We start from the raw sequence: 19476 nt of genomic DNA on the forward strand, positions 1-19476 counted from the left end.
ATACAAATGGATGAAGACTATTGCTTGACATAGTGTAAGCCTCCCTGAGTCTTCGGAGAAGGGCGGGATATAAATTCAAATAAAATAAATAAAAATCCTCACATTTACAACTGTTGCAGTGATCCTGTGGCCATGTGATCAAAATTTGGGCTCCTGACATAACCAGTGTTTATTTATGTCAGTTGCAGCATCTCAGGGTTATGTGATCTCAGTTTGTGACCTTCCCAGGCAGCTTCCAACAAGCAAGGTTAATGAAGAGAAGAGAAGAGAAGAGAAGAGATGAAAGGGACCTTGGAGGGCTTCTAGTCTAACCCCCTGCTTAGGCAGGAAACACTACACCACTTCAGACAAATGGTCATCCAACATCATCTTAAAAACTTCCAGTGTTGGAGCATTCACAACTTCTGGAGGCAAGTTGTTCCACTGATTCATTGTTCTGACTGTCAGGAAATTTCTCTTTAGTTCTCAGTTGCTTCTCTCCTTGATTAGTTTCCATCCACTGCTTCTTGTTCTACCCTCAGGTGCTTTGGAGAATAGCTTGATTCCCTCTTCTTTGTGAGATATTGAAACACTTCTATCATGTCTCCCCTAATCCTTCTTTTCATTAAACTAGACATACCCAGTTCCTGCAACCGTTCTTCATTATGATTTAGCCTCACTAACTCACTTAACAACGGTATCGTTTAGCACCATACATTTTGGGTTCAATCATGGTCGTAAGTCAAGGTCTATTTGTATTCCCACTTGCAAGAAAGTGCCTCTGGTGGAGAAGTTCCAGGGGAAAGCATCTTTCACCTAGGTTTTTGTGTTTTTTTGGTATTTATATCCCACCCTTCTCCGAAGACTCAGGGCGGCTTGCACCTTGTCAAGCAATAGTCTTCATCCATTTGTATATTATATACAAAGTCAACTTATTGCCCCCAACAATCTGGGTCCTCATTTTACCTACCTTATAAAGGATGGAAGGCTGAGTCAACCTTGGGCCTGGTGGGACTTGAACCTGCATTAATTGCAAGCGGCTGTGTTAATAACAGACTGTCTTACCAGTCTGAGCCACAGAGGCCCCTGTGGGTTGGGTTGGGCTGGGCTATGCCATGGTGTCACTGCCCGGGTACCTTGACTATAGGCTTGCATATTGTGGAAATGCAGCCCCTGTGATACGTGATCATGGTAGATGATGGGCTGGGAACTAGACAATCATGGTCTGTGATGCATTATCTGTGGCCTGGCACTCACCAGCTGACCTGTTTGGCCCTTGCTTGTCTGTTTCTTTTGTCTTCCAGGAGGGGTGGGATCGTGGGAGGAGGGCCGGGATCTCTTCCAAGGTTGGCATCAGGTTCTTGGTCAGTAGGAAGGACCTCTGGATCCAGGATGCTCATGACTTCCTTGAAAAGCTGAGAAGGGCAGGGGAAGGTGGAAGGGAGGGAGGGAGGGAGGAAGGGAGGGAGGGAGGAGGAGGGAGGGGAAGGAGGAAGGAAGGGAAGGAAGGCGATGGGAGGGAGGGAGGGAGGAGGAGGAGGAGAGGAGAGGAGAGGAGGAGGAAGGAAGGAAGGAAGGGAAGGAAGGGAAGGGAAGGGAAGGGAAGGGAAAGAAAGAAGGAAGGAAGGAAGGAAGGAAGGAAGGGAAGGAGAGGGAGGGAAGGGAAAGAGGAAGGAAGGAAAACAAAGGAAAGGAAGGAAGGAAGGGAAGGAAGGGAAGGGAAGGGAAGGAAAGGAAGGGAGGGAAGGAAGGAAGGAAGGAAGGGGAAGGGGAAGGGGAGGAAAGGGAAGAAGATGGGAGTGGAGGGGAGGAGAGGGGAGGGGAGGGAAGGAAAGGAAAGGAAGGAAGGAAGGAAGGAAGGAAGGAAGGAAGGAAGGAAGGAAGGAAGGAAGGTGTAAAGTCCATTTAATTTTTATGTCCAAGCTCATAACTGCCAATCAAGAGACTTAAACAGAGGCTTGAGTAAAATAGCATTTAATCTTGATCAAGCTTAAATGGTTAGCTGTTCCAAACACATAATGGTGCATACATACATGCAAGGAAGAACTACGAACTTATGACAGAAAGCGATGTCCTCTTATACCCAAAAAGTCATAAATCCTCAACTCTGGCATCTGCGTATTCTGGAATCTGGTTTGCATGTTCCCATAGTATCAGTCAGTGAATGTAAACTAACTTCTGGATTTACATCAGGTCACACAATAGTAAGGGTCAGTGTATGTAATCTGACTTCTTTCTGTGGTGTTATCTTTTCCATTTGTCTTCTTAATTACCACTTGATTTCCTGGAGGATGACATACACGTTCTCAGCCAGAGTGGGGTGGGGAGAGATCAAATGATGGACTCTGACAATTTCCAGAGACTGTCATTGGTGGGATGAGGTATCAGTAACAATTCAGGAATTTAGTCAGTGTGACCTCCATAACCATCCATGATGGCATATTTATGTTCTAACCACAAAAGGGCACAATATATATATGTCAGTGTTATGGGAAACAGATATTTACCATGTGCAGTTATACAAACAAGAGACCAAGACATCAAATATCATTAGCAAGTTTCCTACTAATTCTAGTATTTTAGTATATATGTTCCCTTCATTCCTCCCTTTTGAATTAATATGATGGTATGCATGCCATCATGGTGAATAACCTTATTCTATTCAGCATATAAATGGGAGTGTTCCTATGAGCATACATTCCAGCTTCTGCCCAGGTGGTCAGCCTTATACCTGAACTCTGGAGACCAGCAATCTTTCTCTGGTCTACTTCCTTATAAACAGGTACACAGGGTGGGCAGTATATATATAAAAAAGAAATTGCTTTATTCCAGCGGCTAGGCAATTGCACATAGGCAAAATTTCCAATATAATCCATCTGGAGCATGCCAATTACCACATCCGTCCATAACCTATTCTAATCTAGTTATTTTCAAATAGGTTACTAGGTTGTGTCGGTTCATAATTGCTGGTAATGTATGATTTTTCACCATCATCTGTTCCTCCCATTTATCCTATGCATAAGAAAAGTTCAAATGTTGAACCATTGCATTCTTATACCTTCAAAATTTTCAGGGAGTATGATATCAATATCTCCTAGGTCTAATGATCAGGTTTCTATAGGAGCAATCCCTTGCACGTTTCAACAATCACAGTGTTACAGTTCACAAGTACAATCAATAATAACAACAGCATTCAGTAACACAATCTGTAGAGTGCAAGGTTGTACAGCTGCTTTTGAATCTTCAGATGGAGTAAAAGAGTCCACCAATCAGGTCAGTAAGGCAAAACTTGTTTCTCCTGCAAAGAGAAAAATTCCAAACAAAACATATGCATCAACATGATCACATTTTTGAAAATGTTCATTCTCAGTTGGTCTCCAGGAATCAGTTGGCACTTGTGGAGTTCTTTCATGGAGCAAGTTTCTCTTCCACCTGACAGAAATCTAAGGTGTTCAGGACTTGCTGCTTGCAGAAATCTAAGGTGTTCAGGACTTGCTGTGACAGTTACTCAAATACAATCCTTACATGAATATATAAAACAAGAAAGAAAACTTTATAATGAATTGCCACCCTTCCCCCATCTGGGGATTGAAAAAGAGTCTTTTGATCATTACATGTCCAAGCATTACATGTCCATTTCTTTATTGGGAAGTTCTGCTCCACTTTGGTGTTTTTGGTGACTTTCAGTAGAGGCTGGCTCAAATGGATGGAATGTCTCTTGGGGAAAGCATCTTGACCCATGTATTTGGTTTCCACAGATTTGAGTCATCTGCAGGGCTAAAAGACATGAGAAAAGGTCCCCTCCTCCTCCCTTTCTAGGTGAGAAAAGGCATTGTTGGAGGATTAGGGAGGGGGCCAAAGGAGAATAGATAGCTTGCAGATAGAACTTGAAAACTGGTACAATATATTCCCATATGAGAAAAGGTAGCTGGTCCATCCTGGACGAAAAGTCATTTTCCTTCTTTCCAGCACTTTTAAAATTCATACTCACACAAAAGTAGGGACAAAGAAGAAATGACACAACTTGGGGAGGTGGTTTACACACAAGTCTCAGTTTTTTTAACAAACATACTATGTGGAAGACAGAGAAAAAGACAAACAATCAACAAAAACATACTATGTGGAAGGCAGAGAAAAAGACAATCAACAAAAACCCATCTCCCACCCTTTTTATTCATGTGTGGAAGTTGTTCACTAACAAATCCACAGTATCAAAAACTTCCAAAAACAAATCACATCATATCTTAGCAAAATCACCATTTGTCTTACTTGTTCATACTTTTCTAACTCCTAACTCCTATCATCAAACCGTTATTTTAGTGCCTTAAGCTTCAAATTCAAAGCTTGACTTAACAAATTAAATTCTTCATAGCACCAGTATCCTTCTAAGTTTCTTTCCACATCTTGTAATAAATAAATAAATAGAATTTTATTGGCCAAGTGTGATTGGACACACAAGGAATTTGTCTTGGTGCATATGCTCTCAGTGTAGATAAAAGAAAAAATACGTTCATCAAGGTACAACATTTACAACACAATTGATGGTCAATATATCAATATAAATCATAAGGATTGCCAGCATTATTGTCTAACTTATAATTGTCTAACTTATCTCTGAAATAGTTCTTAAAACAGGGCACATCTTGTGCTACTAAAAAAAATAAAAATAAACAGTACAAACAGCAAATAAGGGGCGCCTTGAGTCTGATTCAAAAAAAAAAATACATTTTGTAAGCTTTTGGGTAAGTCTTTTTATGTGGAAAATCTGAGTGCATTTAAAAAAAACAACACACAGATTTCTGCTTAAAAAATAAAAAAAATAAAAATGCACCCATACATAGCCATTTGTCTGAAATGCTGTAGGGTTTCCTGCCTGGGCAGGGGTTGGACTAGAAGACCTCCAAGGGTCCCTTCCAACTCTTATTATGTATGTTAACAGCTTCAAAAATACAAAGCTAAATGACACATTTTTAGTCAACTGTGTGCTTTGAAAACATTTATAAATGTATAGGTTTAATCAGGCAGTTTAAACCTCAAAAATTTCCAGAAAAAATTAAAATTAAAATTAAAATCAAAATCAAAATTGCATACATGGTTAAAAATTAGAATCAAAATTGTTTTCAGGGTGGAAAAGAAAATATATCTGCAAGGCTTTTATGCAGATGAAGAAATTCCAAATCAGTGAAAAGCAAAGCTCCAAAGAGCCTATTTGTCCCTCCCTTCTCAGACAGGCTCAGCAGAGAAAAAAAAAATGGAGGGGGGGTGAATGGTTCTCCCCCTTCGTCCACCCCCTCCCCTGGCTCAACAGGGGTAATGGGGAGGGTAGTTAAGATGACAGAGAGAAAAAAGAAAAAAAAATTTCAAAAAGTCCACCCTGAGGGGGGGGGAATGGCTGTTGTCCAGCCCCCCTTTCTCTCACCCCTCCCAACCTGGCTCAAAAGAGAGCGAGGGGGGGTAAAGGTTAGAATAAGTCAGTGAGGGCTAGGGTTAGAAAAAAATTCCAAAAGTAATTCATTGCAGCAGTCAAGCTGCTTGCTCCATTTCTCTCATGTATCCAAACACACACACACACACACACACACACACACACACACACACTTCTTGCAAATCCAAAAGACAATACAGAAATCTCACACCTTCTCAATGAGTTTCTCTAACACTGCAATCAGGCTGCATTCCATGCAAATCAAGCATCACAATTATCTCAGGGAGCTTTCTTACAAGCTGCACTCTCTCAACAATTATTATGCAGGTCTGGAAATGGTTGCACACATACATACACACGCACACCATCAAACAACGTTTACAGACCTGGGGAAGTTGTCTCTTTAAATCCTTCCCCCTCAAGTGGGAAAACTCAGAGCAGTTTCTAGCTGACCAAACCATGGAGGCTGAAGTCAAATTCCCTGATTCACTGGCCATTATTTTGGGAGATCTAAACAAAGTTACTGATTGGAACATTTTGAAGATACCACTGCAGACCTGGATGTACTCACAGAGACTGTAACATCATATGTCAGCTTCTGTGAAGACCTATGTGTACTGACAAAGAACTTACGAATATACAGTAACAACAAACCTTGGTTCACACCTAAACTTAAGCAGCTAAGTCATTCCAAAGAGGAAGCCTACAGGAAAGGTGATAAAATGCTGTACAATCAGGCCAGAAATGTAACCAGAGTACAGTACAATCACTTATCCAACAATCGATCCTATAATCAAATTATGCTCAATTGGGCCTGCTCAGTGGCCACTCCCTTCCTTAATTCTTTCTACCCTTCTCATCCTTCTTCTACTTTCTTAATCCTTTCTCCTCCTCACTTTCTTACTTCCTTCCTCCATCTCTTTCTACTTTCTTCGTTCTTCCTCTCCTTCTCTTTCCTACTTCTCTTTCTCCTTCCCGCTTCTCGCTGCCAGCCTTTCCAACCTCTATCTTCCCTCCTTCTCCTATCCTATCTTCCCCTCCTTCTTTCCTACCCACCTGCCTACCATCAAAACGACACTATAGAGCATTGCACATCAGAATAACTAGACCCAAGAACAGTTTTTTCCATGAAGGAAAGCCATCACTCTGCTAAACTTATTTCCTTCAACAATGTCAAACTATTTACTAAATCTACACTACTAGAAGTTTAAGTAATTTGCAAGCTGGCCATACAAATCACAATCAATTCAATCACATTCAATTCTACATGCATACCCAAGAATTTTAGCAGAACTCACACCAAATTGATCCTGGGTCTTCTTACCACACATAACAGCATCCACCTCTTTAAGCAGTAGAATGTCTCTGCCCTGGGGTGTTGTGGGGTTTATCTTGTTAGAGTCAGGGCTATTAAGGATCATTCACTTTTCCAGGAAACAGATGAAACTCCTGGAGGAATTTTAAGGGGACTCCTGCTGAGTGCATTTTACAATTGCTCCCAGCTTTGCTAGGAATCCTTTCCCAAAACATTTCCCCAAAACATTGTGGCAATATTTAGAAAGGAATGCTTGAGTGATGGTCCCTGAAAGTAGCTTGTGTTACTTAAAAAGAGTGAGATCTGTTCCTTACTTTTATCTCCATCAGAGAGTCTGAGGGAAGCAATTTGCCCTCCAGAGCCCCATCAATAAAATTCAGGATAAAATTCAGGGGTCTGGGCTGATGTGAGGGGTGAAGGAGCTAGGGTTTTGGGGTTTCTGGCCTGAAGCCTCCCCGCCCAGTGACTGAACTGGGACATTGTTGTTCAAAGGGCATTATCTCCTCCAATGGGCAAATTGAAGACAACATTGATCTCTATGGATGGAGGTACTCCAGGGGTTAACTGAAGTTCCCCTCCCTCTTCTTTGGGGATTCCAGGAAGCAGCTGCTGAAAGAGCGGCTTGCTTTTGCATTCTCCTTTCTTATGTTTCTCTGCAGTGGGGTGAGGGGTTTGTAGTTTTGCAATTTCTTTCTTATGTCGGAGGTGCTTTGACTCACGAAAGTTATTTTCAGCAAAACATCATCAGTAAACTTTGGTCAGTAAACTTTGCAAAACCAATCCTTCAAACGATTCAGAAAAAGGGGTGGGGGGATTTTTGAAGGATCTGATGAATGCAGTGGAAGTTTACTGTTTTTTCTTTTGGGACACCCAGGTTTAATCCTTGCAGGACAAAATCCCTAGTTCTCTGGAGGATGAAGGCACTCCCTGCAAGGTGGGAATTCCAATTGAAAGGAATTGGAGTGCTGCTGTAGGCACTTAAGCCAGGCATAGCATTTGCATCGTAATATGGTGTGGGGGAAACTTTCCTTCCTCCTCAGTCACTTTGGCTAGTTTGTTTCTTTTTCTGAAAGTGACAAGGGGGAGAGGATGTTGGAGTGAGCCCACACGCTCTCTGAATCTCTGGCTGACAGAGGAGGTTGAAAAAGAAACCAACAAAGGATTCCTCTTCAGTTCATCTGATGGTAGCCAAAAAATCAGCAAATTTATTGATAAAATCTAAATCAAAGCTGTCTTCTGGAAGCCAAGCTCCCATGCTAGTAGGTTGGCCAGATGGTTTTAAAAGCAACTTTGATTGCTATGATAGGTCTAAAATCATCTGAAAAGTGTCCCAATCACTAAATACAGTTAGAGGGAAACACAGTTCTACTCTTCCAAAGAGGTTACTCTTTCCAAAAAGGCTACCAGTATGGTTGCCCATTTTATTTTTATATTTTATTTTATTTTTTATGTTTTATATATTTTATTCTTTTTTATTTTTTTATTTATTTTTGTAAGGGATTTTACCTGACACAAGCTCGGGGTCTGCCTCACTCTCGGGCCGGGGACAGCTCGAAGTTCTTGGCCAAAGACCCATCTCTTCCCTCGAGACTTTCTCGGGCTTCTTCGGTCAGGGGGTTTTGAGTAAAACCCTCCCTCTTTTTAGTAAGGGCTTTTGTCCAGTGAGGGGCTTTCTCGGGCACTTCCTAGGCTCGGAACTGACAAACTCTCCTTTTTTCAAAAGGATTTCTTGGGCTCCCCTTTCAAGCTCAGAGTTTTGACCAGAACGACCCTTTCACTGCAGACTTTTATTCCAACAGTCACCCGCCTTTCAAAGCGATCCGCTCTGGCTGATATTCTCGCGAATAATCAGAACCGCAAATTGGATCTCCGCACTCACTTGGAGGGCAAACCTCTAGTAGGAATTTCCCTCCTCTCATTCACGCACACACAAAGCAACACTCCCCTCTTACCTCCCCCCCCAAAAAAATTTCTACTCACCTAGGATTGTAGAATCTTCCCGGTTCAAGCCTCAATGGGGCGTTCAGGTCCGGCTGGAATCAGGATCTGCTGGCATCCGGCCAGTCCAATATCACCAGTTCAAACGTACTGGGAGCGCTCTTTGACATTGTCTATGGCCCATGCCAGTTTTTCCTGCCCACCGTTTTGAAGGCCTGCTGAACTTCAATGGAGTTCAGAATTGTGGGGGGCTAAATGTAGCCATTTCGAAGAAAAGCATTGCCTTCGAGCCCCACGTCTGGGCGCCAAATGTAAAGTCCATTTATTAATATGTCTAAGCTCATAACTGCCAATCAAGAGACTTAAACAGAGGCTTGAGTAAAATAGCATTTAATCTTGATCAAGCTTAAATGGTTAGCTGTTCCAAACACATAATGGTGCATACATACATGCAAGGAAGAACTACGAACTTATGACAGAAAGCGATGTCCTCTTATACCCAAAAAGTCATAAATCCTCAACTCTGGCATCTGCGTATTCTGGAATCTGGTTTGCATGTTCCCATAGTATAAGTCAGTGAATGTAAACTAACTTCTGGATTTACATCGGGTCACACAATAGTAAGGGTCAGTGTATGTAATCTGACTTCTTTCTGTGGTGTTATCTTTTCCATTTGTCTTCTTAATTACCACTTGATTTCCTGGAGGATGACATACACGTTCTCAGCCAGAGTGGGGTGGGGAGAGATCAAATGATGGACTCTGACAATTTCCAGAGACTGTCATTGGTGGGATGAGGTATCAGTAACAATTCAGGAATTTAGTCAGTGTGACCTCCATAACCATCCATGATGGCATATTTATGTTCTAACCACAAAAGGGCACAATATATATATGTCAGTGTTATGGGAAACAGATATTTACCATGTGCAGTTATACAAACAAGAGACCAAGACATCAAATATCATTAGCAAGTTTCCTACTAATTCTAGTATTTTAGTATGTATGTTCCCTTCAAAGGAAAGAAGGGGAGGGGAGGGAAAGGGAAGGGAAGGGAAGGGAAGGGAAAGGAAGGAAAGGAAAGGAAAGGAAAGGAGGGAGGAAGGGAGGGGAAGGGGAAGGGGAAGGAAAGGAAAAGGAAGGAAGGAAGGAAGGAAGGAAGGAAGGAAGGAAGGAAGGAAGGAAGGAAGGAAGGAAGGAAGGAAAGAAGGGGAGGGGAGGGAAAGGAAAGGAAAGGAAAGGCGGGAGGGAGGGGAAGGGGAAGGGGAAGCGGAAGGGGAAGGGGAAGGAAAGGAAAGGAAAAGAAAGGAAGGAAAAGAAAGGTAAGAGCTTTGTGAACATAAATATGTCACCCCCATCTGGCTCCAGAGCAATTGCCAAGAGGCAATCCAAGGTCAGTGTCAGCCACCATGCGACTATGTGATTCTAGCACCCCATTAACCTCTCTCTCTCTCTCTCTCTCTCCTGTGCAAACTGGTCGGGGACCAAAGGGAGAGACAAATGTTTCCAGGTAATCCGAAACCACAGGAAAATTCTGGAACAAGCCTTAAAAAAAGGAAGGACTCCTTTGTGGACAGGAGTGAACGAGAGCTTCAGCCTCAAAATAAGGAACATGCTAGCTGGTGTAAATATCACTTCCGTCTGGAGTACACAATGTGCCAAGAACGGAGGCCCGGAGGCTGTTTTCTGTTTATTTTAGCTGAAAACAGTGGCGGCCTTTTCTCTTGTACTTTGAATTGTAATAACAGCGAAAAATCCCCTCTCAATTATTCCTTTTAGGCGTGGGAGATAAACACAGGGGATTTCCTATCCTCAGGCGAGAGAATCCACCCTCTGTATCAGCCCAGAGATAGCAAGGGTTGTGTGACAAATGTGACCGAGTTCGCAACTTCCCGAAGGGGTCTCTGAACTACCCTGGAACACAGATAAAATTTCGGAAAAGCCTGGCCTAAAAGAAACTTGACCTCGATTCATCCTGGAGGTCAATTTGTTTGGAAGGCACGTGGTTTCCCCGCAGGAGGATCTGGATTGTGTGAGACGTTTTAAATCCAAAACAAGATTTTAATTCTTTATATACCGTTTCCATCGTCGTTTAAAACATCAACAAAATCAATCCACAATGGTCTGTGAAGCGGGTGTCTTCACTAGATAATTGACAGCCACGCTCAGAGGCGGTATTCAGCCGGTTCGGAAAGGTTCGGGCGAACTGGTAGCACCTGAATGCGGGACAAGAAGCAATGGGTGGAAACTAATCAAGGAGAGAAGCAACCTAGAACTAAGGAGGAATTTCCTGACAGTGAGAACAATTCATCAGTGGAACAACTTGCCTGCAGAAGTTGTGAATGCTCCAACACGGGAAGTTTTTAAGAAGAGACTGTACAACCATTTGTCTGAAGTGGTGTAGGGTTTCCTGCCGGAGCAGGGGGTTGGACTAGAAGACCTCCAAGGTCCCTTAGAACTCTGTTATTCTATTCTATTCTATTCTATTCTATTCTATTCTATTCTATTCTATTCTATTCTATTCTATTCTATTCTATTCTATTCTACTCTACTCTACTCTACTCTACTCTACTCCCCTCTATTGTATACACTTATAACCACACAATTGGGCTCAAATTTTCCATTGCTAAGGTCAGCTGTGGTGAGATTTACCCCCATTTTACGACCTTTCATGGCACAATTATTCAGTCAAATCACTGCAGTTAAGTTCGTAACATGACTTGTGGGGTGAATCCAGCTTCCCCATTGAGTTTGCCCGTCAGAAGGTCTCAAAGGGAGATCCCATGACTCCGAGACACTGCAACCGTCATAAGTACATGCCAGTTGCTAAGCGTCTGAATTTTGATCAGGTGACCATGGGGATGCTGCAAGGGTCCTCAGTGTGGAAAAATGGCCATAATTCCTTTTCTTTCAGTATCATTGTAGGTTCGAACGAATAGTTATAAGTTGAGAACTACCTATATGTGGGCAATGCCAACACATGTAAAAAGGGGTATTGTTAGGTTGGGCGATTGAGGAGGCATGAGACCAAGTGAGTGACAACAGCCCTCTTTAATAGAGTGAGACTTCAGCACAAAGTGCCCTTTATATACACATTTGGCTGAGGCACCAGCCAATCAGTATCGAGTATTTTTCCCTCCAAAATTCCCACCAATAGGTACGTACACAACAGGTATGTTGCGTTCCGCACGCTGCCCTGAGAACACAGACGCTGTCTTCCTATTGGCCGGGACGCAGTTGTTCCATGTGCGGGAGTTTCTTGCTCTCTGATTGGTTAAAGCATCTGACAGCCACCTATATAAGAGCTGTCAGACGCAGTTATTGTTGTCGGTATTTGGAGTTGCCTTGTTAGCAGGGTTGTTCAACCCATTAAAGAGTTCTGTTGTAAAACACTCTGCGTCACCTCAGTTATTTAATCCTTCAGTCCCCCGACAGAGCAGGGTACAACTTTTTTTTTTTTATTTACATTTATATCCCGCCCTTCTCTGAAGACTCAGGGCGGCTTACAGTGTATAAGGCATTAGTCTAATTCTATTTGTATATTTACAAAGTCAACTTATTGCCCCCCCAACAATCTGGGTCCTCATTTTACCTACCTTATAAAGGATGGAAGGCTGAGTCAACCTCGGGCCGGGCTTGAACCTGCAGTAATTGCAGGCTGCTGTGTTCTAATAACAGGCTTCTAACAGCTTGAGCTATTACGGCCCGAACTTGTTCACAGAGCTGTGGCTACCATCTTCCATGGGATGCCACTGAGTATTTTCCTTTACTTTCCCTTCTTGTCTCCCTCAGTATCCTCCAGACTTCAATTTTAGACCTCAATAACAGAATAAGGGAGTTGTATGGGACCTTGGAAGTCTTCTAGCCCAACCCCCTTCTCAAGCAGGAGATCTTACACCATTTCAGACAAATGGTCGTCCAATCTCTTCTTAAAACCTCCAGTGTAGGTTGGAGAAAATGATAAAGAAACATATAGACTTTAAACCAGAAGTTTTTTAATTGGGAATTATACCTGAAACCTATAGCAGAGAACTGAGATATTTGATCGTAAATGTAATTACAGCAGCTAGAATTGTATTTGCAAGGAATTGGAAAAATGAGAAATTGCCATTGCAAGATGAAATGATGAAGAAAATCATGGATTGTGCAGAAATGAGTAAATTGACGTTTGAAATTAGAGAACAGGAAGATAAAGTATGGGACTTATTTTATCAATGATTAGAAGGGAAATTATGAAAAAGAAATGTGTAATTTTTAACATGTTAAAATTATTGAAAGATATAACTCTTTTAAAATGATGGACAAAATAGGGTAATAAGACAAAATATTGTTCTAGAAGGATTATTAGAGGTTGATTAACTAAAATATTTGATTACAATTTGATGATAAAATGGAGGAACAAACAAATTAATGATAAGTAATTCTTGTTTGCACAAAATGTAATACACACAGAGACACATTGTATTTGGAATTTGAATGGATGATGCTTTTATGTTTGTATGTCTTTAAACAATAAAAAAACTTTATTTAAAAAAAAACAACCTCCAGTGTTGGAGCATTCACAACTTCTAGAGGCAAATCATTCTGCTGATTAATTTTTCTAACTATCAGGAAATTTCTCCTTAGTTCTAGGTTGCTTCTCTCCTTGTTTAGTTTCCACCCATTGCTTCTTGTCCTACCCTTTGGAGAATAGCTTGACTGCCTCTTCTTTGTGGTAGCCCCTCAAATATTGGAACACTGCTATCATGTCACTCCGAGTTCTTCTTTTCTTCCAAAGATGCCCTTGGTCTGGGAAACTGGCAACTCAGCAATTAGAAAGCAACACTTAGTTTCTTTTTCTTGTCAAGCAACTTTCTTTTTTTCAAAAAAAAAAAAAATCCATCTGGGAATTTACCCCCAGAACTCCATGTTAATGTCATTTGTGCATCAAGACAAGGGGTTTTCTTTGTGGCCATAAATAGGGTTCACTGTCTGTTCAAATGCCTGCTAGAACAGCTCCTTATGATTTATTATGAGTCCTAATAAGACTCTGCCAAGACATTCCTGAGAATCGTCTTGGCAGAAAAAAAACACTTGGTATAATTATAAATTAAATATAGTCTTTAGTAAAAAATGATTAGGGGGTCAGGTCATTAGACTCCAGCTACATTCTTTATGTAGGGACGCAGTGGCTCAGTGGCTAAGATGCTGAGCTTGTCGATAGAAAGGTCGGCAGTTCAGCGGTTCGAATCCCTAGTGCTGCGTAACGGGGTGAGCTCCCGTTACTTGTCCCAGCTTCTGCCAACCTAGCAGTTCAAAAGCACGTAAAAAATGCAAGTAGAAAAAATAGGGACCACCTTTGGTGGGAAGGTCACAGCGTTCCGTGTGCCTTTGGCGTTGAGTCATGCCAGCCACATGACCACAGAGACATCTTCGGACAGCGCTGGCTCTTCGGCTTTGAAATGGAGATAAGCACTGCCCCCTACAGCTGGAAATGACTAGCATGCATGTGTGGGGGAACCTTTACCTTACATTCTTTATTGCCCAAGAACCCAAAATTTCCACCCCACAAAATGTACCCTGTTTCCCAGGGGTGAAATCCAGCAGTTTCTGACAGGTTCTGGAGAACCGGTAGCGGAAATTTTGAGCAGTTCGGAGAACCGGCAAATACCACCTCGGCTGGCCCCAGAGTGGGGTGGGAATGGGGATTTTGCAGTATCCTTCCTCTGCAATGCCCACCAAGCCACGTCCACAGAACTGGTAGTAAAAAAAATTGGATTTCACCACTGATGTTTCCCTGAAAATAAGACCTCCCTGGATAATAATCCCAATTGGGCTTTTGAGCGTGAAAATAAACCCTCCCTAAAAATAAACCTGTTGTGGCTCCAGCCCACCCACCCCGGGCCTGGCTCCCTGCCAGAAAGTGACTCAGAGAGTGAGGGGGAAGGGCCATCAGGGCTCCCCTCGGCAGGGCCAGCCTCTCTGGCTCAGCTCCAGGAGTCAGAGGCAGGCCAGGTGGGGGAGCTGACGAGGCCTCTGTCTCCTGCATCTTCCCCCGCCCAGGCAACGCTTCCAGACCCAGCTGTGGACAATCAGGCCTGGTTAGATCCCAGGTTTCGTAGACAAGAGAGGTGGGAACAATAGAAGCAGGGGTGGGGCAGGCCTAGAAAGTGCTGAGTCGTGGCACCACACCCCACAGGATATAAAAGCAGGAGGGGCTGCTTCACTACTTCGTGACGAACAAAAACCAAACTGGCTAGAGAAAACTTGAGCTGAAGTGTTGTTTGTTCCTGACTTCCTGGTTGCTCCAGTAACGAGCTCTGCGACGCCGAGAGATAAAGAAAACCTTGGCAGACGAACGCTGGTTTGCTGCTGGAGCTAATAGTTGCCATGGACTAGATTACTGGCTAATTGAGTCAGTTCGCGTGCCTCCTGGACTGAGGTGGGGGACAGAACAAAACCCTTCCTGAAAATAATCCTTTTCTGAAAATAAGCCCTCCCCAAAAATATTTAACCGCATGTGCAGCAGGTCCCCACCATTTCCTCTGGTTAGGGTTAGGGAGACAGAGCTGGAAATCAGGTAAGAAGGCAAGAGGAGCCCCGCCTTGCTCCACACACCTCAAAGTAATAAGACCTCCCCAAAAATAAGACCAAGCGCTTATTTCAGGGTTCAAAACAATATAAGACAGGGTCTTATTTTCGAGGTAAACACGGTGCTTTTAAAGATTTGGAGCCCAATAAGTGTGGAGACAGGCCGAGACAATAGGTTAGAAGAGCGTTTCTCAGCCTTGGCCACTTGACGATGTGTGGACTTCAACTCCCAGAATTCCACAACCAGCTTGCTTGTTGAAAGGGGAATCCTGGGAATTGAAGTATCCAAAGTTGAGAAACACTGTTTTAAGGTCAACAGTGGAAATGTGACTCCAATAAAGGAGAATATTTGTAGCTCAGGATTGAAATGAAGGGGTCCTTGGCGTTCTCTGAATTTTGTTGCTGTTTTCCTGCAGGCATTTCATTACCAAACTAGGTAACATCATCAGTGTTAGAAGGGAGTGGTGTTTGTGGAGAGGGAGAGGAAGAGGAGGAGGAGGACTGTGGGCTTCTTGGTGCTTCCTGAGCTTGGGTGTTTTCTTACAGACAATTCATTACCAAACTAGGCAACATCCTCAGTGCTCAAATGTGACAACTGTAATGACTATTGAAAGACTTCTGTAAAAAAAAAAAAAGCGTGGGCAGAAATGGATGTTCTCACCTCTGCAGGAATGCTTTCTTCAAAATTTGGGTAGAGTGCTAAAGGGTGTTGGCTCAGGCAGTATTCAACTTGCGCAACGTAGTCCTTTTGGGTTTGGCTCGTCAGGCTGAGCTTCGAAGTATAGCTCTGTGGCTCCAAGAGCCTCTTTCTGGATCTCTGGGATGCTCGGAGAAGATTCTTCGGTTTCTCGGCGAGAAGACGACGGCTAGGTCCTTTTGCCGGTTGGGTAAGAATACTCTCACCTAAAGGAGGAAAGGCCTCTCTGGAATAATCCGAATTGCTCCTCAGAAACCGCCAGCATTGACCGTTCAAGGAACCGGAGAATCTGGGTTTGTGAGCGCCATGCCGTTGAAAAAACTGGAAAGGCATGTCTTCTTCACCCTCTAGATCTGAAGAAAAATAAATAAATAACCACACTTGTTAAGGGTTATCCCTTGGTTTGGCTGACCTTGCAGTGGTTGAAGTGGGCTGAGCCACCCACACCAAGCAGGCAAAACTGTTCTCCATCGTAGATTTTACATCTGTGTTGAGAAAAGCTTCTTGGCTTAAGTTCATCAGTGCAATTTATTCACGCCAGATGTTTTCAGCCTCTGGAGGATCCAGGAGGCAGCTTCTGTTGGCTTCGGATGGCACCAGGGGATTTGCTGAGCAAACTGAGAGTAACGCCATTTTCTTCCTCCCCCCACCCCCGCCCGCAAAACACCCCAAAGATAGAAAAAAAGGGGGACAGCCCCAGAACAGATGCTGTTTTGATAGCACTTTTTTGGGGGATGCTCTCTGATGTAGCGTCTCCACAGACGGCACTCCTAAAATTCAACTACTTTCCCTACCACGCTTTATTTATTTTCTTCTTTTTCCTCTCAAAAAACGAGCTCAACAAAAATGTAATTGCTCTATTTCTTACCATCCTTGGTTTTTTTTTTTTTTTTAAAGTTTTTGTTAAGTAGTGGCAGTATCGCTGCGCTGTGTATCGTGAGATGTGCTTTCGCTCAGAAAAAAAAATGCAAGTATTATATTAGGGAAGTTTTCTGTACGATTCTTATTCCTCTTTTGCTCCTGACAAACTCATTCTGGTTCCCACAAAGTGCTTGTAATACCAGAGTAATAACATGAAAGTGAAAGGTGGACGGGGTAGGGGGGGGGGAGAATGAAGAAGAGGGAATAATTTGAAGTAAAGCCCTTTCATTAGTTTTATAGTGATATTATCATAGAAGGGGAAGAAATGGAGGTAGTGACAGATTTTATTTTCCTGGGCTCCAAGATCACCGCAGATGGGGACTGCAGCCAAGAAATTAAAAGACGCTTTTCCTCCTGGGGAGGAAAGCTATGGCAAATCTAGATGGCGCCGACGAAGGCTGCCTCGGTGAAATGCTCTCTAATTGCTTCTTTATTTCTAATTGTTTTCTGTGACTCACTATTTATATTGATATATTGATCATCAATTGTGTTGTAAATGTTGTACCTTGATGAAGGTATCTTTTCTTTTATGTACACTGAGAGCATATGCACCAAGACAAATTCCTTGTGTGTCCAATCACACTTGACCAATAAATTCTAATTCTAATTCTAATTCTAAAAAGCAGAGACATCACCCTGCTAACAAAAGTGTGTAAAGTCAAGGCTCTAGTTTTCCCAGTTGTAATGTATGGCTGTGAAAGTTGGACCATAAGGAAAACTGAGTGGCAAAGAATTGAGGCCTTTGAACTCTGGTGCTAGAGAAGACTCCTGCGAGTCCCTTGAACTCCAAGGCGATCAAACCGGTCAGTCCTAGAGGAGATCAACCCTGACTGCTCTTTATTTATTTATTTATTATTTATTAATCGTATTTATATACCGCCCTATCTCCCGAAGGACTCAGGGCGGTTCACAGGCATTTAAAAACATATAAATATAAATACAGAATAAAAACAATTAAGAAACTTATTTGAAAGCCCGTTAATTAAAATATACAAATAAAACCCAATTAAAACCCATGAATTTAAAACCTAGCTCAGTCCTGCACAATTAAATAAATATGTTTTAAGCCCGGCGGAAGGTCCAAGGTCCGAAGCTGGCGGAGTCCGGGGAAGTTCGCTCCAAAGGGTGGGAGCCCCACAGAGAAGGCCCTTGCCCTGGGCGCCGCCAGACGACATTGCCTTGCTGACGGCACCTGAGGAGACCCTCTCTGTGAGAGCGCACGGGTCGGTGAGAGGTATTCGGTAGCAGTAGGCGGTCCCGTAGTAACCCGCCCAATGCCATGGAGCGCTTTAAAGGTGGTCACCAAGACCTTGAAGCGCACCCGGAAAGCCACAGGTAGCCAGTGCAGTCTGCGCAGGATGGGTGTTATACGGGAGCCACGAGGGGCTCCATCTATCACCCGCGCAGCCGCGTTCTGGACTAACTGCAGCCTCCGGATGCCCTTCAAGGGGAGCCCCATGTAGAGAGCATTGCAGTAATCCAGGCGAGACGTCACGAGTGCGTGAGTGACCGTGCATAGGGCATCTCGGTCCAGAAAGGGGCGCAACTGGCGTACCAGGCGAACCTGGTAGAACGCTCTCCTGGAGACGGCCGTCAAATGGTCTTCTAGAGACAGAGAAGGCCAGATCCTGAAGAGGAAACTCAAATACTTTGGCCACCTAATGAGAAGGAAGGACTCACTGGAGAAGAGCCTAGTGCTGGGAACGATGGAGGGCAAAAGAAGAAGGAGACGGCAGAGAACGAGATGGCTGGATGGATACACGAAGCAGTCGGCATGAGCTTAAATGGACTCCAGAGGATGGTAGAGGACAGGAAGGCCTGGAGGAACGTTGTCCATGGGGTCGCGATGGGTCGGACACGACTTCGCGACTAACAACAACATCCCGTATGTATGCTTAAAAATATGTTATGTTCATTAAAAATGGCACATTCCACACACACATACACACAATTTGGGGAGATTGCTGATTCTTGTGATTCTTTTAAAACAGTTGACATTGTTATATATCTGATGAATTTTTCTAGGCAACCCCAGCTGATCTCTGCGCGGCTTAATACTTGATGGAGAAACGAGGCCGTCTCTCTTCCTGTGAATGTGATGTAGTCCATGTTAAAATATAAATAAATAAATACAAATAAACTTTACACCAAAGCTTGTTCAATTAAACAAAGATGCTATTTTGTTTTTTTTTCCTAACACAATAATATCACACTATGTACCACCCTAGGATGGCTGCAGGACAAATCCAATTATTTCTACCTCTTGGACCTTATTCTCAGATAAATATATTTAGAGCTACCGTCCTTTGTCGCTGAAGTTATAAAAAAGAAAGAAACATACCAGCAGCTAAAAGCAGAGGTGTGATCTGGCATCTGCGTCCACACCAACAGGGCAAATAATGTCTAGAAATGCTGTTCTGGAATTGTGCGGCCCACACCTTTCTGAGCAGCGGGCTTTAATTCTGCGGGAGAGGAGACAAATGATTGTGTTCCCAGAGGCTACACCAAGAGACCGTGGTGTGTTTGGGATTGGTTGTTGTGACAACCTGATCTGCCTAGCTATTCGTTCATGCGAACACACGCTTGCCTTTTCTTCTGTGCAAAAACTGTCTGACAATGCAAGGGGGTGGGT

At 43.2% G+C, this 19476-nt stretch overlaps 1 protein-coding gene across 2 annotated transcripts in view; it reads right to left on the reverse strand.

Moving 5' to 3' along the window:
- LOC131203334 (putative protein FAM47C) overlaps positions 1–19270 on the reverse strand; it is a 28266-nt gene extending 8996 nt beyond the window's left edge. For both annotated transcript variants that reach the window (XM_058193419.1, XM_058193418.1), the window contains exons 1-3: positions 19186–19270; positions 15888–16276; positions 1237–1394 (exon numbers count right to left, since the gene is read on the reverse strand). In XM_058193419.1, coding sequence (XP_058049402.1) covers positions 1237–1394; positions 15888–16256 — 527 coding nt within the window. In that variant the 5' untranslated portion in view covers positions 16257–16276; positions 19186–19270. The remainder of the gene's footprint in view (positions 1–1236; positions 1395–15887; positions 16277–19185) is intronic.
- Between the last annotated feature and the right edge of the window lie 206 nt (positions 19271–19476).

The sequence above is a fragment of the Ahaetulla prasina genome, chromosome 8, assembly GCF_028640845.1.
Source record: "Ahaetulla prasina isolate Xishuangbanna chromosome 8, ASM2864084v1, whole genome shotgun sequence".
Taxonomy (NCBI): Eukaryota; Metazoa; Chordata; class Lepidosauria; order Squamata; family Colubridae; genus Ahaetulla; species Ahaetulla prasina.